General features: G+C 44.4%; 1 protein-coding gene across 9 annotated transcripts in view; it reads left to right on the top strand.

Annotated features, from left to right (window-relative positions):
* The window catches only part of CEP112 (centrosomal protein 112), a 323,150-nt gene that overhangs the window by 187,855 nt on the left and 109,308 nt on the right, over positions 1-25,987 (top strand). For all 9 annotated transcript variants that reach the window (XM_055408770.2, XM_088829417.1, XM_055408774.2 and 6 more), the window contains one exon: positions 22,432-22,662. In XM_055408770.2, coding sequence (XP_055264745.2) covers positions 22,432-22,662 — 231 coding nt within the window. The remainder of the gene's footprint in view (positions 1-22,431; positions 22,663-25,987) is intronic.

The following is a 25,987-nucleotide window of genomic DNA, read 5'->3' as shown; positions in this document are numbered from 1 at the left end:
AATATTTAAGATGCATAACTTAGTCCCATAACTCTCTAGTCTTACTAGATGCAAGAATATTATGCTGAAAAGAGTTTAATGTTATATTTAGTAAGTGAAGTGAAAATCACTCAGTCCTATCTGACTCTTTGCAACCCCACAGACTGTGGAATTCTCCAGGCCAGAAGACTGGAGTGGGTAACCTTTTTCTTCTCCCAGGGATCTTCCCAACCCAGGGACTGAACCCAGGTCTCCCACATTGCAGACGGATTCTTCACCAGCTGAGCCAAAAGGGAAGCCCATATTTAGTAAGATAAGTCCTTAAAAAAAAATGTGATCTAAATTTATAAAAACATTTAAAACCTCTATTTTTATATTGTTTTGAATCCTGTTTCCAATGTCTGTACGCTAGTTACTACAGAACTGTTTATACCTTTTGAATGTACACTTGGATATATTTAGGAACAACCTTTTTAATTGAAGCTCAGCTTAAACACACACACACACACACAAATGTTTGAATGTAATTTTAAACTGAAGAGGGTAAATTATTTAAAAATTAACAGATATATGTTATGTTTATAAGCAGAGGCAAATAATACCACCTAGGATTTAGTTAGTGCATTTTTCCTAGTTGTTTGCTTTGGCTTTACCCATACAGTTTCTTTTTATACTAAGTGAATTCATTTTATGAATAGAGAAGCAAAAGCAGCAAGTAACAGCTCATGTACAAAAGTTTAGACTATTTAAAAAAAAAAGTTCAGACTATTTTAGGTTGTTTTTTACTGTCTCCTGGGGTGCCTCTGTGGACAGCAGACTGGTCCAGGATTCTTTCCTGGTGGGATGGTGAGGAGTGTGGTGACCCGTTTGCTTCTGACCCTCTGCCCTACACATGACACAGGGTGCTCCATCGCCTGGGAGACCACAGGACGAATGACAGTAGCTGAACTTGGATCTCCAGGCTGCCTTTTCAGGTCGAAGACTGTGCTGCCATGTGGAGACAGTCACCACCAACGCCTTCACGGCTTTAGGAGGACACTTTGAGCTTATTTCAGAAGTCCTAGAGGTATCAATTCATGGCAAACAGATGGGGAAAAAGGGAAAGAGTGACAGACTTTATTTTCTTGGGCTCCAAAATCACTGTGGATGGTGACTGCAGCCATGAAATTAAAAGACGCTTGCTCCTTGGAAGAAAAGCTATGACCAACCTAGACAGTGTATTAAAAAACAGAGACATTACTTTGCCAACAAAGGTCTGTCTAGTCAACGCTATGGTTTTTCCAGTGGTCATGTACAGATGGGAGACTTGGACCACAAAGAAATCTGAGCGCTGAAGAATTGATGCTTTTGAACTGTGGTGCTGGAGAAGACTTTTGGGAGTCCCTTGGACAATAGGGAGATCAAGCCAGTGAATCCTAAAAGAAATCAGTCCTGAATATTCATTGGGAGGACTACTGATGAAGCTGAAGTTCTGATACTTTGGTCACCTGATGCAAAGAGCCGATTCACTGGAAAAGAGCCTGATGCTGGGAAAGATTGAGGGCAGGAGAAGGGGGTGACAGAGGATGAGGTGGTTCAGTTCAGTTCAGTTGCTCAGTCGTGTTCGACTCTTTGCGACCCTGTGAATCACAGCATGCCAGGCCTCCCTGTCCATCACCAACTCCTGGAGTTCACTCAAACTCATGTCCATCAAGTCAGTGATGCCATCCAGCCATCTCATTCTCTGTCGTCCCCTTCTCCCGCCCCCAGTCCCTCCCAGCATCAGAGTCTTTTCCAGTGAGTCAACTCTTCGCATGAGGTGGCCAAAGTATTGGAGTTTCAGCTTTATCATCAGTCCTTCCAATGAACACCCAGGACTGATCTCCTCTTGAATGGACTGGTTGGATCTCCTTGCAGTCCAAGGGACTCTCAAGAGTCTTCTCCAGCACCACAGTTCAACAGCATCAAATCTTCGGCGATCAGCTTTCTTCACAGTCCAACTCTCACATCCATACATGACCATGGGAAAAACCATAGCCTTGACTAGACGGACCTTGGTTGGCAAAGTAATGTCTCTGCTTTTTAATATGCTATCTAGGTTGGTCATAACTTTCCTTCCAAGGAGTAAGTGTCTTTTAATTTCCTGGCTGCAGTCAGCATCTGCAGTGATTTTGGAGCCCAAAAAAATAAAGTCTGACACTGTTTCCACTGTTTCCCCATCTATTTCCCATGAAGTGATGGGACCAGATGCCATGATCTTAGTTTGCTGGATGTTGAGCTTCAAGCCAACCTTTTCACTCTCCTCTTTCACTTTCATCAAGAGGCTCTTCAGTTCCTGTTCACTTTCTGCCATGAGGGTGGTGTCATCTGCATATCTGAGTTATTGATATTTCTGCCGGCAGTCTTGATTCCAGTGTGATTGACTCAGTGGGTGTGAGTTTAGTGAAGGACAGGGCAGCCTGTGTTGCTTCAGTCCATGGGGTCGCAGAGAGTCCGACAGAGCTGAGTGCTGAGCAGCCCTGTTTCCGCAGAGGGTAAGGAGGACGGGAGCGCTGAGCGGGAAGCCCTGGTGTTTAACATGGCACTGACTTGAGACCTGCCTGTGACTCTGCTCCTTGCATTTCTGCATGTGTTTAAAGGATTGTATGAAGCACGCACAACGCACTAGAGAACACAGGGTCGGGAGAAACGCTGTCAGAGTAGCAGTAACCGTAAGAGAGGGCCCAGCAGGCCCGGCCAGTCCCCCTCCGTGAGCTTGTGCCAAGTCCAGGTGTCCGTGCTTCACATGGTCTAGATTTTCTCGTATTTAACTGAGCAGCCCAAACTTGCGAACAGCCTGAGTTAGTGAAGCCATAGTTATTAGCACGCTAACTCATGCTTTCTGAATGGCAATAGTGTGATACTTGGGCTCTTGTGACCTTACTGCATATAGAATGTTTGGACAGAGAGGCTGAAACAGAACCAGCAGAAAACCTGGGTCAAAACTCTGCTTTCCTGGAAAAGGGAAGTATGGTAAGTGGAGAAAATGTGGAAAATATGCCTTCCAATTACTTGAATGTCACTCTTTATAGAAGTTTTCTAGGAAAGACGAATTCAGCCTGAATTTCATTCTTTTTCCAAGGCCAAATAGGTTACCTGTCGCTCCTGGAAACTCTGTCAAAAAAATAGCTTCAAGTGCTTCTCGGTGCAGCACGCAGCCTCTTCCTGACAGGAGGTCCTCCTATTCTCAGCCCCGATGCGGCGCCAAGTGAGCTGTGAATGGCACATCCATATTTGAGCTTTTAGCCATTATTTTGCTGTCTCACGATGAGACTATTTAAAGCGCTCCCTGAAAACAGTGTCTTTGTAGTGTCGTGATCCTCAAGGGGACTGTTCCCACTTTTATAATTCCATTTGAGTCCAGAAAATATATACTTATTTGTATTTTGTGCTTCTGTTCATTATTAATGTATTTAATCTATAAAATAAATGCTCATATACAGTCATTTTAAGTGTAACAGACATTTCTGTTTACAAGTTTCCAAAATAGGCCAATGTGATGTGAACTTTTTCCCCATTTAATTGTAACTTAACCTAAAAGCCAGTTGCTATGGGTTTTCACTCACTTTCCTCAAGACCTATTTTCAGGTAGATGATTTGGGTGGTTCTTTTAGAATAAAACTGGAAATTTTAGCATCAGTTATGAATTTTTAGTAGAATTATCATTACTCACAAGAAACAAATGCAGACATAGTGTTTGCCAGCTCATAAGACTCATTACACGTTCTGCTTCTCCTTTTGAAGTTTTTTCTCCAGATAGGCACATAAATTAATGAGTGCTTTACTTTTGTATTTTCACCCTATTTCTTGTTTTTCTTTGTTATGCTCTACCCAGAGTACTCTTTTCTTTTACAGGTAAAAACTGTATTTCATTTATTGACATAAGCCCTTTGGAGTGTGTTCCAAAGCTGAGTATTAATTGTTCTAAAACTTTTTTGATCATTAAATATTTTTCCTGCCCTTCCTATAGATTAGGCTCTATCTTCTCTTTGTCCATGTAATTTAGTCGTGTCCTGTGATCAACGATACCACATTTAATTTTGTGTATAAAATTCCTTCAAGAGCTAAGCTATTCTTATGGAATCTGGGGCAATTTAAGCCCCTTTCTCATCCTCACAAGTTGCACAGGCAGTGTTTTTGCTGAACTGCAAGGTGGGCAAGTGATTGTATTTTTAATTGCTCAGTCTAATAACTGTAGAATAAGTGTTTTCTTACAAGGTCAGGCTGTCTTTATGCCACACTTCCTGTGGGAGCTATTTAGAACCAAAGAGAACTTTCTGTTGCATTTTTGTTTTTTAGTTGCTCAATTGTGTCCAACTCTTTGCGACCCCATGGACTGTGCCAGGCTTCCCTGTCCTTCACTATCTCCTGGAGTTTGCTCAAATTCATGTCCATTGAGTCAATGATGCCATCCAACCATATTGATATTTATAAAATAATGTTAGAAAGTTAAAAGACCATAAGCTAAAATAATGTTTTTTTGAATCTGTCAGCTTAAATCCAAAGACATATTTATCGTACCCAGCATCATGAAGACAGAGAAATTAAGATGCTTTTCATGCGTTTACCATCAACATTGTGCCTTTTTTAGAAGTTCCTGTTCATGTCTCCCCTATTTTTCTTTTGGGTTGTTTCTTTTTATTTATTGATATGCTTTACAGACTCTGGACGCCATTCCTCTGTGAGTAGCATGCATCGTGAATCTCCATCTTTATTCACTGATATGCTTTACAGACTCTGGACGCCATTCCTTTGTTAGTCACACGCATCGTGAATCTCCTCTTCCAGCTTTCACTTTATCTTTTCATTAGCCTTTCTATGAATGAAGCTTCTTAATTATATTCCATCTATTTTATCAGTCTTTCCAAGTTAGTGCCCTTTGAGTCATGCTTAAGAAACCCTTCCTTACCTCAAAATAGAAAGCCATGTCCCATGGAATTCCCTGGTGGTCCAATGGTTGGGACTTGGTGCTCTCACTGCTGTACCCCAGGTTTAATCCCTGATCAGGGACCTAAGACCCCATGAGCCATGCAGGTCTTCCAAAAAAAAAAAAAAAAACTATCTCCCATATTTAAAAAGATTTTATCTTTCACATTTAGTCTTAATCCATTAAGCATCGATTTCTAAAATGATCCTTTGTTGAGATGTAATTTCCATTCTATACAATTCACCCATTTAAAGTGTACAATTTAGGGAGTCTTTGTCTGTTCTCAGAGCTGTGCAGCCATCACACTTTATTACCTCCTCTCAAAACTCCGGTAACAGTCACTCTCCATTTTCCCCAAACACCGCAGCCCCAGGGAACCACCCAGCCTACACCCCGTCTCTCTGGATTTGCCTGTTCTGGCCAGTTCACCTGGTGGAACCAAAGAGCACGTGCTCTTTTGGGACCGACACTTTTATTCAGTGTCTTTTCTAGGTTCTTACGTGTTGATGCATGTATTAGTTCTCAGTTTCATTTAACTGCTGAATAATATCCCATTGTTTGGATATTATAGGTCTTATTCATCCCATCAGCTGATGGACATTTTACTTCTCTCTACTTTTTGGCCGGAGAAGGCAATGGCAAGCCACTCCAGTACTCTTGCCTAGAAAATCCCATGGATGGAGGAGCCTGGTAGGCTGCAGTCTGTGGGGTCGCTAAGGGTCGGACACGACTGAGCGACTTCACTTTCACTTTTCACTTTCACACATTGGAGAAGGAAATGGCAACCCACTCCAGTGTTCTTGCCTGGAGAATCCCAGGGACGGGGGAGCCTGGTGGGCTTCCGTCTATGGGGTCACACAGAGTTGGACACGACTGAAGTGACTTAGCAACAACAACTTTTTGGCCACTGTGAATAATGCTGCTTTGAACATCCTGTGCACGTTTTTGTGGGATGTATTTTATTTCTCTTGGACATGTATCTAGGAATGGGGAGAATTTATTTTTGTCTGTTGTGTAAGGTGGGGATATAGCATCTTCCTTTCCCATTTGAATAACTTGTCTCAGCACAAGTTTTAAAGCAGTCTGTCACTTCCCCGCTGAACTGCACGGCAGCCCTTTCCCACAGAGCTCCTTTCTGGGCCCCTTGGTGTCTGAGACTACGACCCGTTCGTTTCAGTAACGTTGTTCTAGGTCCTGATATTGGTGTTAATTGCCACACCACCTGTTCTGTTTTAGGAGTAGCATGGTCCTGTGTTCATTCCTGTAGATTTTAGACTCCACTTGTTGAGGCTGGAAAGCTTCCTTTGGACCTTCACTTGGACAGCACTGCTGCTGTAGACCCCTTTGGGGAGAGCTGATGGCCAGGTTTCGGATCACTGTGATGTGTCTCAGGCATTTAGATCTTTAACGTCTTCCAAAAAGGCTGATTGTCTTTTCTTCAGAGTTTTGCCCATCTTATATTTGCTATACATAATTGCAAATAGTGTTTGATCATTTTTTCAGATGTATAAAAATTGCAGGTTATTTTTAAACTTTGATCTTTGGTTCAGATGCCTTTCTAAACTCTCTTTTTTTATTTTTTATTTTTATTGGAGGCTAATTATTTTACAATATTATATTGGTTGGTTTTGCCATACATTGACATGAATCCGCCCCAGGTGTACATGAGTTCCCCCTCCCGAACCCCCTCCCACCTCCCTCCTCCCCTTATCCTCCCTCTGGGTCATCCCCGCATACCAGCCCCGAGCATCCTGTAACATGCATCGACCCTGAACTGGCGATTCGTTTCACATATGATAATATACATGTTAAACTCTCTTTTTATTTCTAGTGACTTGTGTGTTCATTGTCCGTTTCCTCAACGATTATAATATCTGTGATTAAAGACAGTTTATTTTTAATTTAATTTTTTTTCTTGTCATGCACTTACGAATACAAGTAATGGTAGCAGACATTCTTTGTTTCTCTTTGGTTTTAAGAGAGCTATTTTAAAACTTCACTATAAGGAATGATTAAAATTTGCTGGGGTTTTGGTAAATATTTTTGTCTGGTTAAGACTGTGTCTTCTATTCCTATCTTACTAAGAGTTTATATGGTAGAATTTCATCAAATGTTTTTCTGTGTATTAAAGATAATCATAAGGCTTTTTCTTTTAATACATAAAAAGAATAAATCATATTACAGGTTATTGTCTAATATTAAACGAGCATTATGTCCCATCTAATAGTTTAATGACATAGTATCATTGGACTCAATTTGCTAATAACTGCTGAGAAAGATTGACCTGAGAGTTTTCTTTTTTGGACATGTTTTTAAGTAATGTTATGCTAGCTTCATAATTTGAGTTGCTGAATAATTCTTCTTTTTCTATTCTCTCAAAAAATTAGCAGAAGAGTGAGTTATTTGTTTCTTAAATATTTGGAGGAACAGGCCAATGAAACCATCTGAGCTTGATATTTTATTTCTGGAAAGATTTTTGACTACTATTTAAATTTTTCTAGCGGTGATAGGGTGATTCATATTTTCCAGTTTTTTTCTAGTCAGTTTTGGTAAATTTTTATAGTTCAAGAATTTTTTTCTTTTCATCTAAATCTGATGTTTATTGGTATTTATAGAATTTTATAAATGTTGCACTGCCCTTGCATCTTCTACAACTTGGTGATGACATATGTCATTTTTATGAATTATTGGACTTGGTTTGTTAATAATTTATTTAAAAGTTTTATATCTGGTTCATGACTGAGTTGGCCAATAGTTTTTATTTCTCTTCCCAGTCCCATCTTTCTTTGGTGTCAGTATTATGACTTCTGAAATAGCCTCAGTGTATACTTCTCACTTTCTGTTCCCTAGAAAAGTTTGTGAAAAATTAGAATGATACCTCTCCTGGGTGATTTTTCTAGAACTCACCTATAAAATTATCTGAGCTTAGTGTTTTGTCAGAAGATTCTTAACTATTCTTTTAGTTTCTTTAATTGGATTATTTTAGTTGATAATTTCTTCATTTTATATTTTCCTAGGAATCTATTTCACCTAGCACATCTAGTTACTGGCATGCTGTTTTCATGGCTTTATCTTTTGATCTCTGGTGGGTCTGCCGTGTGTCCTTCTCCCAGTGTTATTATCTCTTTTTTGTGATGATACTGCCATACTTCGTTTTCATCTTTAACGTTTGTTCATTTGTGCCTTCTTCCTTGTTTCCTTCATTAGTCTTACGAGAAGTTATTCTATCTTGCTAATTTCTTAAATCGGTTGCCTATTTCACTAATAATTAGCCTTTTAAAAATAAGTAGCATGTTAAGGCTACTTACTTCCTTTAGTTTCATCCTTCAGGGTTTGAAAAGGAAACTTTTCATGATCATTTCTCAGAATTTAAATGTTACCTATTTACTTGATTAGTGCATTCGTATGCGGGCTCAGTTCTGTTCGGTTCTGCAACACCGTGGTCTGTAGCCCGCCAGGCTCCTCTGTCCATGCAATTTCTCAGCAAGAATACTGGAGTGGGTTGCCACTTCCTTTTCCAGGGGATCATCCCGATCCAGGGATTGAAGCCACATCTCCTGCTTGGCAGGCAGATTCTTTACCACTGTTAACACCAGTCAGAATTTAAAAGCCATAAAAATGGATGCAGTGAAATATCTCCCATGAACCCCTGTCAGGACTAACACTCTCGTTCCCATCTAAAATACCAGTTTAAATAGTGTGTTGTGTCTCCTTCCAGAGGTTAATTATAAGTGCTGTTGATTGTTACCCTAACTTCATTTTGGAACCTGAGTTATGTGAGGTGTATGGTTTTAATGTTTGTAGTGCATGGGAAATTATTTTGGTTTGTTGTTTTCATTTTTCTTATGGTTCTTAATTTAGTTGCAGTTGAAGTCTTGCCAAATAGTATCTTTGATACCACCAATTTCCCTTAGTACATTGACACGAATTTTGCGTGCGCACACACGTGTCTGATGAACTCTTACTGGAGTGGTAGATGTGACCGTTTTCTCCCACAGTTCCCCTGCAGTTATGTGTTTTGAGGTGGTTTTATCACATGTGTACAGACTTAGATGTGTCCTGCTGGTGACTGACATAAAAAAGTCATTTGGTGACACACTGTTTTAAAAATGCCTTTCATTAATATTTTATGGGTATAATAGCTTTTTTCATATAGTTACTTTCAGTCTCTTCATGACTTTGGTGTGTCTCATAAAAATCATGGGTGAATTTTGACATTAAAAATTTTAAACTGTTGCATTATTTGAACTAGTAATTTTGACCCACTTATTTGTGTTTTGATTATTGATACACCGTCTTTTTTTTCATATTTCCCACCTTTTTCTATGCTCTTTTTCTCCTGATTTTGAAAATAGACTGTTCTAAAGACTTATGGAGAAATTGAGAGGGTGATGTAGAGAGCTCTCAGTGATCTCACACCCAATCCCCCTATTATTAACGTCTTACATTGAAGGGTGCTTTCAGTTTTGCACCAATATTAATTTGTTGTTGTTCAGTTGCTCAGCTGTGTTTGACTCTTTGTAACCATGGACTGCAGCACACCAGGCCTCCCTGTCCTTCACCATATCCAGGAGCTTGCTCAAACTCATGTCCATTGAGTCAGTGACGCCATCCAACAATCTCATCCTCTGTCGTCCCCTTCTCCTCCTGCCTTCAATCTTTCCCAGCATCAGGGTCTTTTCCAGTGAGTTGGTTCTTCACATCAGGTGGCCAAAGTATTGGAGTTTCAGCTTCAGCATCAGTCCTTCCAATGAGTATTCAGGACTGATTTCCTTTAGGATTGACTGGTTGGAGCTCCTTGCTGTTCACGGGCCTCTCAACAGTCTTCTCCAACACCACAGTTCAAAAGCATCAATTGTTCCATACTCAGACTTCTTTATGGTCCAACAACTCTCACATGACTACTAGAAAAACCATATCTTTGTACTTCAGCAAAGTGATGTCTCTGCTTTTTAATATGCTGTGTAGGCTTGTCATAGCTTTTCTTCCAAGGAGCCTGCTTGCAGGGCCAATGACACTGACTGCAGAGCCCTGCAAGTCACGGCATGCCAGCAGAATTCCTTCTGGATGAGGCCACCATTACTCCTACCATAGTTTGGCCTCAGACCAAACTACAAGGAGGGAACACAGCCCAATCCATCAGCAGAAAGTTGGATTAAAGATTTACTGAGCATGGCCTTGTTGAGCATTCTTTGGCATTGCCTTTCTTTGGGATTGGAATGAAAACTGACCTTTCCCAGTCCTGAGGCCATTGCTGAGTTTTCCGAATTTGCTGGCATATTGAGTGCAGCACTTTCACAGCATCATCTTTGGGGATTTGAAACAGCTCAACTGGAATTCCATCACCTCCACTAGCTTTGTTCGTAGTGATGCTTTCTAAGGCCCACTTGACTTCACATTCCAGGATGTCTGGCTCTAGGTGAGTGATCACACCGTCGTGATTATCTGGGTCATGAAGATCTTTTTGTACAGTTCTTCTGTGTATTCTTGCCACCTCTTCTTAATATCTTCTGCTTCTGTTAGGTCCATACCATTTCTGTCCTTTATCGCGCCCATCTTTGTATGAAATGTTCCCTGGGTATTTCTAATTTTCTTGAAGAGATCTCTAGTCTTTCCAATTCTATTGTTTTCCTCTATTTCTTTGCATTGATCACTGAGGAAGACTTTCTCATCTCTCCATGCTATTCTTTGGAAATCTGCATTCAAATGGGTATATCTTTCCTTTTCTCCTTTGCTTTTGGCTTCTCTTCTTTTCACAGCTATTTGTAAGGCCTCCTCAGACAGCCATTTTGCTTTTTTGCATTTCTTTTTCTTGGGGATGGCCTTGCTTCCTATCTCCTGTACAATGTCACGAACCTCCATCCATAGTTCATCAGGCACTCTGTCTATCAGATCTAGTCCCTTAAATCTATTTCTCACTTCCACTGTATAATCATAACGGATTTGATTTAGGTCATACCTGAGGGGTCTAGTGGTTTTCCCCACTTTCTTCAATTTAAGTCTGAATTTGGCAATAAGGAGTTCATGATCTGAGTGGCAGTCAGCTCCCACTCTTGTTTTTGCTGACTGTACAGAGCTTCTCCATCTTTGGCTGCAAAGAATGTAATCAGTCTGATTTCGGTGTTGGCCATCTGGTGATGTCCATGTGTAGAGTCTTCTCTTGTGTTGTTGGAAGAGGGTGTTTGCTATGACCAGTGCGTTCTCTCGGCAAAACTCTGTTAGCCTTTGCCCTGCTTCATTCCGTGCTCCAAGGCCAGATTTTCCTGTTACTCCAGGTGTTTCTTGACTTCCTGCTTTGGCATTCCAGTCCCCTATAATCAAAAGGACATCTCTTTTGGGTCATGAACTTCCAGATGTTCAAGCTGGTTTTAGAAAAGACAGAGGAACAGGAGATCAAATTGTCAACATCTGCTGGATCATGGAAAAAGCAAGAGAGTTCCAGAAAAACATCTATTTCTGATTTATTGACTATGCCAAAGCCTTTGACTGTGTGGATCACAATAAACTGTGAAAAATTCTGAAAGAGATGGGAATACCAGACCACCTGACCTGCCTCTTGAGAAACCTATATGCAGGTCAGGAAGCAACAGTCAGAACTGGACATGGAACAACAGACTGGTTCCAAATAGGAAAAGGAGTACATCAAGGTTGTATATTGTCACCCTGCTTATTTAACTTATATGCAGAGTACATCATGAGGAACGCTGGGCTGGAAGAAGCACAAGCTGGAATCAAGATTGCTGGGAGAAATATCAATAACCTCAGATATGCAGATGACACCACCCTTATGGCAGAAAGTGAAGAGGAACTAAAGAGCCACTTGATGAAAGTGAAAGAGGAGAGTGAAAAAGTTGGCCTAAAACTCAGCATTCAGTAAACTAAGATCATGGTATCCGGTCACATAACTTCATGACAAGTAGACGGGGAACCAGGGGCAGACTTTATTTTTGGGAGCTCCAAAATCACTGCAGTTGGTGATTGCAGCCATGAAATTAAAAGACGCTTACTCCTTGGAAGGAAAGTTATGACCAACCTAGACAGCATGTTAAAAAGCAGAGACATTACTTTGTCACCAAAAGTCCGTCTCATCAAAGCTATGGTTTTTCCAGTGGTCATGTATGGATGTAAGAGTTGGACTATAAAGAAAGCTGAGTGCCAAAGAATTGATGCTTTTGAACTGTGGTGCTGGAGAAGACTCTTGAGAGTCCCTTGGAGTGCAAGGAGGTCCACCCAGTCCATCCTAAAGGAAATCGGTCCTGGATGTTCATTGGAAGGACTGATGTTGAAGCTGAAATTCCAATACTTTGGCCACCTCATGCGACGAGCTGATTCATTTGAAAAGACCCTGATGCTGGGAAAGATTGAGGGAAGGAGGAGAAGGGGACGACAGAGGATGAGATGGCTGGATGGCATCACTGACTCGATGGACATGAGTTTGGGTAAACTCTGGGAGTTGGTGATGGACAGCGAGGCCTGGCGTGCTGCGGTTCATGGGGTCGGAAAGAGTCGGACATGACTAAGTGACTGAACTGAAACTGAGCACGGCCTTGCCCACCAGAGCAGGACTCAGTTTTCTCCATAGCCAGTCCCTCCCATCAGGAAGCTTCACAAGCCTCTTATCCACCAGAGGGCACAGAATGAAAACCGTAATCACAGAAAGCTAACCAAACTGATAACATGGATCAAGGCCTTGTCTAACTCATTGAAACTGTGAGCCGTGCCATGTAGGGCCACCCAAAATGGATGGGTCATGGTGGAGAGGTCTGACAAAATGTGGTCCACTGGAGAAGGGAATGGCAAACCACTTCAGCATTCTTCCCTTGAGAACCCCATGAACAGTGTGATAAGGCAAACAGACATCACCAATATTAATACATCATCATTAACTGAAGTCCACACCTTCTTCAGGTTTCCTTAATTTTTGCCTGATGTGTTTCTCTGTTCCAAGATTGCATCCAGAATATCACATTAGTTTTAGCTGTCATGGCTCCTCGTTGCTGGAATAGTTAGTTAGATCTTCTTACTTCTGATGGTCTTGACAGTTGTGAGGAGTGTCTGTTAGGGATGTGTGGAATGTACTTCTACGGAAATGCGGAATTCTTCTGCGAGAAACATTGATCTCTTTCCTGTCATTTATCAATGAATCACTTGTACCCGTGTGGGTGGTCCAGCTCCAGCGCTGGGGGCTCTCCCACTGGCCCGACCCTGGGATCCGCCTCTGTCAGTGTGACTGCCCCACTCCCAGAGCACCAGGCTGTCCCCGGATTCGCTCAAGGGTGTCCTGCCATCCGCCCAAGGACCACTGGCTCCTTTGACTTGGGGGTGGTGTGAGAAGACAAGATCTGGGGCCTCGTGTGCTTGCTGCTCCTGGGACGCCCCTTGCTGAGTGTGATCTGTTCTCCCTGCTCGGCTTGATCATTGTGCTGTACCTGTGCCGTACCCCGGGCCTTCTATTAAGATTTCCTCCTTGTTCGCTACTCAGGTCTGCTATGTTTGAGCCGCCTTAACTCACCCCTTCTGTCTTTTACATAGAATTTTTCGTTTTGGCAGTTATGTTTGGTTCTTTGTCAAATCTGGTCATTTTTGATTAACCTGTTCTGGTTTACTCGTTTTGTGACTCTACCCTTTGTTTTTTTAAACAGTTAATACATGTTTATATTCTTTTTCTGATATCTGAATGCTTGCTCGTGGAAATCTGTTTCTGTTGACTCACCAGCGGTGGTTTGGGGAGGCGGGGGGACTTGGTGAGTTTTTTATTAGGAGCTAGTTTTTGGTTTATCTTAATTTGTGGGAAACCTGGAGACACTAAACTTTGAAATCCTCCAATAGCTGCACCAGATTCCTCTTGTCTGCGTCTCTTCTCTTCCTTTTTAATGCTCTGTTTCTCTCCTTCCTGTGGCTCATTATTTCTGCCTGAAACATCCTCTGTCTACCTCTGTCTCCAGACTGTGCAGCCTTTTCTCTTAAGGTCCGTCTCAGATGCTTCGGTTTTATTCAGTTTTCCAGAATTCTTCTGAGCTCAAATAACTGCTCCCTCTCTGACCTCTTATGGCCCTTTGTCTTCTCTTATGGCTCTTATGGTATGTGTGTTGTGTGTGTTATGTGTGTGTTGTGTGTATAACTGTGTGTGTTGTGTGTGTGTTTGTGTGTTGTGTGTGTCTCTGTGTGTGTGTTGTGTGTGTCTCTGTGTGTGTGTTGTGTGTGTTGTGTGTGTCTCTGTGTATAACTGTGTGTGTGTTGTGTCTGTGTGTTGTGTGTGTGTGTCTGTGTGTGTGTGCATGTACACGTATGTGTAGCTTATGTATTATAGTCTAAAGTCTTTTAGGCAAAATGCTTTTCTGGAAGTCTTATCACAGTGACTTCTACACCATAAGTCTTAATAAATACTGATTTATGTATAGTTATAGATTAATACCTCAGCCTGTGGTGATGATTGCCCATAAACTCTATGAAATGTACAAAAGTGACTTCATGTATCAAAAAGTTGTTAATGTGTTGTTATTCCAAAAGTGCTTTTAGAATAATTCTTCAACTTTGAAAATAATCAAAATGATTGCTTCTTAACTATGGACATGTCCTCAATTTAAATATTAATGTATTTTTCTTTCACAAAGAGCATTTAAAATGTTTACTTGTGATGATAGTCCTGACAATCTATAATCATTTGTAAAATGATAATAAGCCTGCCACTTCTTTTGCCAGAACTTTTCAGATTCAGTGTGGTTTCAAGAGGCATTAGCTTTCTGAAGAAACTGGTCTGTGTTGTTGGAGGGTTTTTGTAATTAATTATCGTGGTAAAATACATATAATATAAAAGTTGCCATCTTAACCATTTTTAGGTGTACAGGCCAGTGATATTAAATACATTCACCTTGTATGCGACCGTCATCACCATCTGTCACGTAACTCTTTTCATCTTGTAAAACTGAAACTATCTCCATCAAAACAACAACTCTTCTCTCTTCACCCGCCGGCCCTGACAATCCCCATGTACTCTCCATCTGCGTGGCTTTGACCCTTCTAAGCACCTCATGTAAGGAGAACCTCACAGCCTTTGTCTTCTGGCTTATTTCACTTTGCATCATGTCCCCAAGACTCATGTGTGCTGTAGCATATTGCAGACTTGCCCTTCCCTCTAAGGCTGAATCATATCCCATTGTGTGTATAAACTGCACTTATCCATTTATCTATCAGTGGACATCGGGGTTGCTTGCATGTTTTCTGGTCTGTGTTTTTGAACTATTATCTAAGAGGTTAACTAAAGTTATCCTTATGGTTTGTCTCTTAGAGACACAGCCTTTAGTAATTTTTGAATTTTTAAAATAACTCTGCTCTTTCATGTCAGTCACATAGCTGACGTCTTACAATATTAAAGAAAAATGGACACGTCTATTCCAGATTGATCTCGGCAGCTTCCTCACTCTAGTTATCAGCACATGCTAATGACTGAAATATTAAGTACCTGAGGGACGCCTTCGGCATTGAGTTCTTTCACTTAATGTTTACTTCTTCCATAATTAGTTGATACATTTTTCAGCATAGTTTTTCTATTTGAAAAATCACTGTTGGATTGAAGCCAGTGTATTATCAATGTTGCCAGCAATTTAAAACACCTTCCTCTAAGTTACCATTACGTACCTAGTCAACTGATAAAAACATGCAGAATGATGACGCCCAGCCCTGGAAGGCGTGTCCAGTCAGGGAATAATTGGGTGATATGGTGCCTGTTGAAGTATGCGGTGCCTTAAACAGTCACCACCGTGCTTCAGGAAATGCTGCATTCTCAGCACAGGCGACAGCAGCGGCGCCACGCCCCTCAGCCTGAGCCAGCTGACCACCTGGGAGCCGGGCACACCACGGTCCTTGCGCGGCTTTCCCTGTGAAAACCACTTGAAAGGCCAGATACGGCTTTTTAAAGAACATTTTGTGTGTGTATTCACAAGCGGCTGAGTTAGTTAGGATGCACAGATGTCAACATTTAAATGAAAACAGAAACCCAGAAGTGTGAGCGGAGTGCTGAAGGCAGCTCTCGCCTTGAGGACCTTTTCTAAAACCGAGTGAACTTGAACTTCAGTTTGGGGACTTTTATTGGGCACAGGAGTAAAACAAAGTCCAGGGTTTGCTTAAGGTGACGATCTAGGCTGCCACTGGGCCTCGAGCTGGGACACCGAAGGCCCATCAGGCGCAGACGAGTGAGAAACCAGAGAACTGTCACCAAGCAGGAAGAAGCAGGGCGGGATGGCCCGGGAGACTGGCCTCTACACGCACACACCACTGCGTATTAAACAGATAACTAGAGAAACTACCGTGTAGCACTGGGAACCCTGCTCGGTGCCCGTGGCGCATAAATGGGAAAGAAACCTGCAGAAGAGGGGCTATAAATATAGGGCCTTCCCAGCGGCTCAGTGGTAAAGAATCCACCTGCTAATGCGGGAGGTGCAGCTTCGATCCCTGGGTCGGGAAGATCCCCTGGAGGAAGGAATGGCAACCCACTCCAGAATTCTTGCCTGGGAAACCCATGGACAAAGGAGCCTGACAGGCTATATAGTCCATGGCGTTGCAGAGTTGGACATGATTTAGCAGCTGGACAACAACAATATATGCACAGTATATATACGTCCATATTCATGGGAAATCCATGGACAAAGGAGCCTGACAGGCTATAGTCCATGGAGTTGCGGAGTTGGACGCGATTTAGCAGCTGGACAACAACAATATATACACAGTATATATACGTCCATATTCATGGGAAATCCATGGACAAAGGAGCCTGACAGGCTATAGTCCATGGAGTTGCGGAGTTGGACGCGATTTAGCAGCTGGACAACAACAATATATGCACAGTATATATACGTCCATATTCATGGGAAACCCATGGACAAAGGAGCCTGACAGGCTATAGTCCATGGCGTTGCGGAGTTGGACGTGATTTAGCAGCTGGACAACAACAATATATGCACAGTATATATACGTCCATATTCATGGGAAATCCATGGACAAAGGAGCCTGACAGGCTATAGTCCATGGAGTTGCGGAGTTGGACATGATTTAGCAGCTGGACAACAACAATATATGCACAGTATATATACGTCCATATTCATGGGAAATCCGTGGACAAAGGAGCCTGACAGGCTATAGTCCATGGCGTTGCGGAGTTGGACGCGATTTAGCAGCTGGACAACAACAATATATGCACAGTATATATACGTCCATATTCATGGGAAATCCATGGACAAAGGAGCCTGACAGGCTATAGTCCATGGCGTTGCGGAGTTGGACATGATTTAGCAGCTGGACAACAACAATATATGCACAGTATATATACGTCCATATTCATGGGAAATCCGTGGACAAAGGAGCCTGACAGGCTATAGTCCATGGCGTTGCGGAGTTGGACATGATTTAGCAGCTGGACAACAACAATATATGCACAGTATATATACGTCCATATTCATGGGAAATCCGTGGACAAAGGAGCCTGACAGGCTATAGTCCATGGCGTTGCGGAGTTGGACATGATTTAGCAGCTGGACAACAACAATATATGCACAGTATATATACGTCCATATTCATGGGAAATCCATGGACAAAGGAGCCTGACAGGCTATAGTCCATGGCGTTGCGGAGTTGGACATGATTTAGCAGCTGGACAACAACAATATATGCACAGTATATATACGTCCATATTCATGGGAAATCTGTGGACAAAGGAGCCTGACAGGCTATAGTCCATGGCGTTGCGGAGTTGGACATGATTTAGCAGCTGGACAACAACAATATATGCACAGTATATATACGTCCATATTCATGGGAAATCCGTGGACAAAGGAGCCTGACAGGCTATAGTCCATGGCGTTGCGGAGTTGGACATGATTTAGCAGCTGGACAACAACAATATATGCACAGTATATATACGTCCATATTCATGGGAAATCCATGGACAAAGGAGCCTGACAGGCTATAGTCCATGGAGTTGCGGAGTTGGACATGATTTAGCAGCTGGACAACAACAATATATGCACAGTATATATACGTCCATATTCATGGGAAATCCGTGGACAAAGGAGCCTGACAGGCTATAGTCCATGGCGTTGCGGAGTTGGACGCGATTTAGCAGCTGGACAACAACAATATATGCACAGTATATATACGTCCATATTCATGGGAAATCCATGGACAAAGGAGCCTGACAGGCTATAGTCCATGGCGTTGCGGAGTTGGACATGATTTAGCAGCTGGACAACAACAATATATGCACAGTATATATACGTCCATATTCATGGGAAATCCGTGGACAAAGGAGCCTGACAGGCTATAGTCCATGGCGTTGCGGAGTTGGACATGATTTAGCAGCTGGACAACAACAATATATGCACAGTATATATACGTCCATATTCATGGGAAATCCGTGGACAAAGGAGCCTGACAGGCTATAGTCCATGGCGTTGCGGAGTTGGACATGATTTAGCAGCTGGACAACAACAATATATGCACAGTATATATACGTCCATATTCATGGGAAATCCGTGGACAAAGGAGCCTGACAGGCTATAGTCCATGGCGTTGCGGAGTTGGACATGATTTAGCAGCTGGACAACAACAATATATGCACAGTATATATACGTCCATATTCATGGGAAATCCGTGGACAAAGGAGCCTGACAGGCTATAGTCCATGGCGTTGCGGAGTTGGACATGATTTAGCAGCTGGACAACAACAATATATGCACAGTATATATACGTCCATATTCATGGGAAATCCGTGGACAAAGGAGCCTGACAGGCTATAGTCCATGGCGTTGCGGAGTTGGACATGATTTAGCAGCTGGACAACAACAATATATGCACAGTATATATACGTCCATATTCATGGGAAATCCGTGGACAAAGGAGCCTGACAGGCTATAGTCCATGGCGTTGCGGAGTTGGACGCGATTTAGCAGCTGGACAACAACAATATATGCACAGTATATATACGTCCATATTCATGGGAAATCCATGGACAAAGGAGCCTGACAGGCTATAGTCCATGGCGTTGCGGAGTTGGACATGATTTAGCAGCTGGACAACAACAATATATGCACAGTATATATACGTCCATATTCATGGGAAATCCATGGACAAAGGAGCCTGACAGGCTATAGTCCATGGAGTTGCGGAGTTGGACATGATTTAGCAGCTGGACAACAACAATATATGCACAGTATATATACGTCCATATTCATGGGAAATCCGTGGACAAAGGAGCCTGACAGGCTATAGTCCATGGCGTTGCGGAGTTGGACGCGATTTAGCAGCTGGACAACAACAATATATGCACAGTATATATACGTCCATATTCATGGGAAATCCATGGACAAAGGAGCCTGACAGGCTATAGTCCATGGCGTTGCGGAGTTGGACATGATTTAGCAGCTGGACAACAACAATATATGCACAGTATATATACGTCCATATTCATGGGAAATCCGTGGACAAAGGAGCCTGACAGGCTATAGTCCATGGCGTTGCGGAGTTGGACATGATTTAGCAGCTGGACAACAACAATATATGCACAGTATATATACGTCCATATTCATGGGAAATCCGTGGACAAAGGAGCCTGACAGGCTATAGTCCATGGCGTTGCGGAGTTGGACATGATTTAGCAGCTGGACAACAACAATATATGCACAGTATATATACGTCCATATTCATGGGAAATCCGTGGACAAAGGAGCCTGACAGGCTATAGTCCATGGCGTTGCGGAGTTGGACATGATTTAGCAGCTGGACAACAACAATATATGCACAGTATATATACGTCCATATTCATGGGAAATCCATGGACAAAGGAGCCTGACAGGCTATAGTCCATGGCGTTGCGGAGTTGGACATGATTTAGCAGCTGGACAACAACAATATATGCACAGTATATATACGTCCATATTCATGGGAAATCCGTGGACAAAGGAGCCTGACAGGCTATAGTCCATGGCGTTGCGGAGTTGGACATGATTTAGCAGCTGGACAACAACAATATATGCACAGTATATATACGTCCATATTCATGGGAAATCCATGGACAAAGGAGCCTGACAGGCTATAGTCCATGGAGTTGCGGAGTTGGACATGATTTAGCAGCTGGACAACAACAATATATGCACAGTATATATACGTCCATATTCATGGGAAATCCGTGGACAAAGGAGCCTGACAGGCTATAGTCCATGGCGTTGCGGAGTTGGACATGATTTAGCAGCTGGACAACAACAATATATGCACAGTATATATACGTCCATATTCATGGGAAATCCATGGACAAAGGAGCCTGACAGGCTATAGTCCATGGCGTTGCGGAGTTGGACATGATTTAGCAGCTGGACAACAACAATATATGCACAGTATATATACGTCCATATTCATGGGAAATCCGTGGACAAAGGAGCCTGACAGGCTATAGTCCATGGCGTTGCGGAGTTGGACATGATTTAGCAGCTGGACAACAACAATATATGCACAGTATATATACGTCCATATTCATGGGAAATCCATGGACAAAGGAGCCTGACAGGCTATAGTCCATGGAGTTGCGGAGTTGGACATGATTTAGCAGCTGGACAACAACAATATATGCACAGTATATATACGTCCATATTCATGGGAAATCCGTGGACAAAGGAGCCTGACAGGCTATAGTCCATGGCGTTGCGGAGTTGGACGCGATTTAGCAGCTGGACAACAACAATATATGCACAGTATATATACGTCCATATTCATGGGAAATCCGTGGACAAAGGAGCCTGACAGGCTATAGTCCATGGCGTTGCGGAGTTGGACATGATTTAGCAGCTGAACAACAATATATGCACAGTATATATATGCACATACTCACTTTGCTGCACCGCACACGCTGACGCAGCATTATAAAACGACCGTCTCTGTGACCCCTTGGCCTGCAGCCCACTGGGCTCCTCTGTCCATGGGTTTTCCGAGCAAGAACACTGGAGTAGGTTGCCATTTCCTTCTCCAGGGGATCCTCCTGACCCAGGGGTCGAGCTCAGGTCTCCTGTGCCTCCTGTATTGCAGGCAGATTCTTTACCCACCAAGTCATCGGGGAAGCCCTTAAAGCAACTGTACTTCAATTAAAAAAAAAACCAAACAGTAAACTAGAAACAACCTTCGTGTTGAGTGAGGTGCCCCTGAAAATTGACGCCTATAAGCCAGTGCTCACGAACATCTGATGCTCGAACTCTCACGCCAGTGTGCCCTGGGATACGAGGCTGAAAACTTGCTCTAAAGGCGTCCAGACATGCTGACATCACCAGGGTCTGCCAGGGTCAGATGGTGGCGGGAGAACCACTTCCAATCCCATAAGATACGAGCCCGCACTTGAAAAGAGTAACAACACAGTGTGACAAAAAACAAAGTACGATGAACCTGGGGCCTTAAAAATTCTGAACAGCAGGATGAGAGCTGAGATGCTGGAATTATCACCCGCAGATAGAAGAGCCATGGTTAGTATATGCTGTAGAAGGAAAGACTTTAAAGGACTTGAAAATATTTACTAAAGCAGTTAAAGGCATTTAAAAATCACCAGACATATTTGTATAAGAATAAACTCCCCCAAATTAAAACAAAACAACTGAAATTCAGAGTCTGTATGGATTTGAGATCTAATTACATGCAGAAAATGCCTAGAATGTAGGTGAGAGGAAAAGAGATGGAAAATATGAGAAATTCGTGAAATGAAAGAATAGGAAGACCTCATTTACGTCTGTGTGAGTTCATAGTGAGTGGAGAGAGAGCGGAACACAGATGTTAAACTAATAAGCCCAGCCTGATAACGCTGTAGCCTCTAGAACTTTGAGAGAGTAAACATGTCTAAAGCCACCCAGTTTTTTGTACTTTGTTGTGACATCCCTGGGGAGTTAGTATGCCCACGTGTTTGGGAATTAAGACACATACTTCTAAACAAGTCATAAGTCAAAGAAAAAATAAAAATGAAAGTTAAAAATGCTTTGAATTAAATGATAATGAAAATACTGTGTATCTAAGAGATTAAACTTATGCAGCAGTAGAGTGGTATTTATAGTCTTATGTTTATAAATAAAGAAGAAAGGATAAAAATAAATGAGTGAAATTTCCAAGATAAGAAGTTAGAAGAATAAAAAAGACTCCAAGAATGTAGAATGCAGGACATAGCAAAAATAAGAGCAGAAATCAATGAAATAAAAGCAAAAATTGAGTAGCAAGTACTGAGGAATCGCAGAAACATAATGCCAAATACTTGAAGAAGCACGTTGCAGAAGAACCAAGTAATATTCCATTTGCAAAGGTATTTGAAACGGAACTAAACGCGTTGTCCAGGGTAAAACGTTTCCAGTGGCGTCTGTGTCTGAGCCAGACGGGGCTGGCAGGGCCGGAGCGGGAGCGGGTAGGAGGGGGTGGGGGCGCGTCTGTCAGCCTCTGGCGGCTGTGTCTGTCCGCGCACTCAGGTCACATGCTCTGCCCGTTTCCCTGACAAGGTGATCGCGGACATGGAGGCGCAGGTGCACAGGCTGAGAGAGGAGCTGGTCAGCGTGAACTCGCAGCGGAAGCAGCAGCTGGTGGAGCTGGGGCTCCTCCGGGAGGAGGAGAGGCAGAGGGCCGCGCGGGACCACGAGGCCGCGGTGAGCAAGCTGAAGGCCGAGTCAGAGAAGATGAGGCTTGAGCTGAAGAAGACCCACGCCGCCGAGACGGAGCTGACGCTGGAGAAGGTAGGCGGCTGGGCGGTGGGAGGCGGGCCGGGCGCACGAGGCCCAGGCCGCCGCCTTGCCTTCCCGGCTCACCTCTCAGGGGTGGTGGCCTGGAGCCGCCCTCAGTTTATAAGGCTTGCAGGTGCGCAGTCTGCGCGTCTCAGGCTTCCCTAACTCACCCCTGTCTCCCGGGGAGGGACAGATGGAACACCCCCTGCCAAGTGCCTAGGGACGAGTGTGCTGTCTGGCGTCACACTGGGCCCTGGCGTTGAGTGGAGGCCCTTGAAAGGGCTGGGCTTTGTCCCTTGTGAGCAGCGGAGGCCGGGGGTCCACGCCCACTGAGTGCAGAGCTGGACTCAGGGAGACCAGTTCAACCACTGCGGGAACTCGGGCGGGACGTGACCGTGCTGGGGTGGCCAAGGGCACAGAGGGTGGTGACTGTCCCCGTCCCCTTGGGGCCCGGCTGTCCGCAGCGGGGCTCAGGGTTTGCTTTGGGCTCAGACCTGTCGGGGCGGCTGGGGGCAGAGGGGGCGCTGAGCGGGTCGTTGGGGGCGGCTGCAGGGCGGCACGCTGGAGCCGGCGGGCACACGGCCTCAGTCCCCTCTGCTGAGAGGCAGGGGAGCATATGAGCCTCAGGGACGTGGCCGACTGCGGGATCTTAGTGCACCCAGTGAGTCGCGGGTGGCCATCCCATCAGAGCAGCACCGTTAGAGCTTTGAGGCAGAGTGCACAGTGTCCAGGCATCTGCTGCGGGGCCGTCTCAGCCTCTGGTCACAGAGAGGGGGACAGAGCCGCCGCCCCCCACCCCCCGCCCTGGGACAGTCCCGCCCCCGCCGCTCATCACCGCCCACCGGGCAGAGTGTCTCCACGGACACGGGCTTCGGTGGCCTGGGCACCGTGTGCCCCAAGGGCTAAAGTCCAGATAGTGCAGCCAGACCTAAAACAGGTAGCTGAGACCTCTGTTCTCTTGAATCAGGTGTCCACGTTTTAAAGGGTTCTTTTCAATAAGAATGGAAAGTTTTCAAGTATAGGTTTATATGTGTTGCTAACTAATTTACAAGTTATAGATAATAAAATAATATTGGACACCGCCAGTAACTTATTTGGCCAATATTTCTGGAATATCTTCTGTGTCTGAGGTATTATTCCAGCACTTGGGAGCCACGCAGAAAGGCTAGAACGAGAGGCCCCTGTCCCTGAGGAGCCCGTGGGCAGGGGCGGCTGCGGGACGCGCAGGAGCTGTGAGCAGGGCGCGGTGAGCGGAGGGCGGTGCGCTCGAGTAAGGGTGCCCAGGGCATACCTGGGACAGGTGAGATTCACCTGGACGCCGTGACGCGGGGCTGGGGTGAGCAGGCGCTGAGCCGCACCAGGATGGATGTGTAGGTGGCTGTGTGGCCAGCGGGGCTGCGCGGTTCGGGCCGGGCCTGACCAGCAGACCCCGCAAGCTCATAGGGCGCTGGTCTTAGCTCCGAGCTTAAACCCCGGGGGGCGCTCAGGGCTCCTTCGCTGTGAAGTGTCAGGACCCAGGGGGCTGTTAGGAGGCTCTTCTGTCAGCGTTGGCAGGACCAGCGCAGCAGAGGGGTCAGTCCAGGAGGGGCCCCCAGGGTGCCTCCAGGTGCCCGACGGTGGCGACCCCACCGGAGGAGGTGCGTCTCAGAGTGGGCCCAGCGGGCAGCTGTTCCATGTGAGTCCTGCCCTTGGCATTCATGAGTGGGCCTGTGGGGGCCTCTGATCCGGGAGAAGGTGAGCTCCGTTCAGGCCCAGTAACGATATGGATTGGAGGAGTGTTTGTAGACGACCCTCAGGAGGGCCATACGGAGCGGGGGCTGCAGCGCGGGGGCTGGGGGGCTTACCCCCAAACCATCAGCCGTGCAGGACTTGTGAAGTCGGGAAGGAGACAGTCAGAGAGGGGTTGTGCAGAGGAAGCGGAGAAAAGTGTATTTTCCTGGAAATAGCAGCAGAGGCAGTTTGGAAAGGACGTTTGTCAAGGATGTGACAGAAAATCCGGAAGGCCGAGCAGGGAGGAAGGGCCAGGATTTGCAACTGAGGATGGCTGTGACCATGGGCGGGTGCTGCAGGCGGCGGTGTGGACGGAGCGCGGCTGCAGGGGGTCGTGAGCAAGGCGGGGGCGCTCGTGGACGGGACGGGGCAGGGGTACCACAGGAAGGAGTCGTCCAGAGAGCGCAGGAGTTGGGGTTTAGGAGGAGCCGCCTGGCGGGACTGTGGATCCTGACGCTTGCGGCTGGGATGCGGCTGTGAGTTGACTTCCATCCAGGCGCACGGACAGCCGCTGGTCCTTGGGGGCCGCCTCCCTCGCTCCTGCCCGCAGGTCTCTGCCCCGGGAAGGCTCCCCGCCCCCTCACCCCGCTGTCCTCTCCCCTCGGTAGAGCATCAGGGCGGGAGGGCCACTCAGTGTGACACCCAGGCTGGAAATTCTTCTATTTTTTTTTTTAAACCCTTTGGTTTAAAAGTTATCTAAATTGATGCAAAAATTAACATCTTAATACTAAAAATTTTGTCAACATTTCCATCTTTCCCCTTAGTTTAAGATCCCAGTTGAATCACAGGGTCAAATTGCTTTTCAACAACGTTGCACTCATTTATAGTTTTCCCCACAGAATATCTGTTTCGTATAGCCAGTCCTTAGTATTAATACTCTAATTTGGGGGCCAGGGTGTTGGTCCCACCGAATATCTGTTTCGTATAGCCAGTCCTTAGTATTAATACTCTAATTTGGGGGCCAGGGTGTTGGTGAGAAACATTTATTGGTTCTAATTTCGTATCTAAGCGTGAGGCTGGGCGTTGGCGGCAGACCTGCTAGTCGTGCTTCATTTCCCGAGAACTGTGTGTTCATGTCCTTTCTCTGTGTCTCGTCTGCTGGTGTCCTGGCATCGTTCTCATCACCTGATAAAATTCTTTGTGGCAAATATTTTCGGTATTTGCCTTTTAATTTTGTCCTTTGATTTTATGAAACACAAAAGTTTTATTTGTATTTAGTGTATTCTGTCTGTTCCTTTGTGAACTGTCCAGTATAAGTAGTGGCTTTAAGCTTCACAATTTGGTATCTTAAAATATAAGGACACATCACACATTTTGCACACTGTACTGAATTTTAAAAGCTCTTGTGAAATTGACATGGTACTTACAGGCTCGGGCTCCTGGTCTATAATTTTAATGGCATCTGAAGGACTATACTGGAATTCTGCCAGGCGGAAGTCACCAAAAGGCCTGGAGCGACAACTCAGCATCTTTTTCAAATTTAAGAAAAGCTCCATATGGTGTAATTATCCAAAGCTAAGGTCACAGAAACTACTTAAACCTTTGAGATTTATAATTAAAGGATTAA

The sequence above is a fragment of the Moschus berezovskii genome, chromosome 20 (genome assembly GCF_049115385.1).
Source record: "Moschus berezovskii isolate FMDL1 chromosome 20, NW_MosBer_1.0, whole genome shotgun sequence".
NCBI classification, from domain to species: Eukaryota; Metazoa; Chordata; class Mammalia; order Artiodactyla; family Moschidae; genus Moschus; species Moschus berezovskii.
Note: the sequence above shows the minus strand (reverse complement) of the source record. Positions and strands in the feature narration are given on the sequence as shown.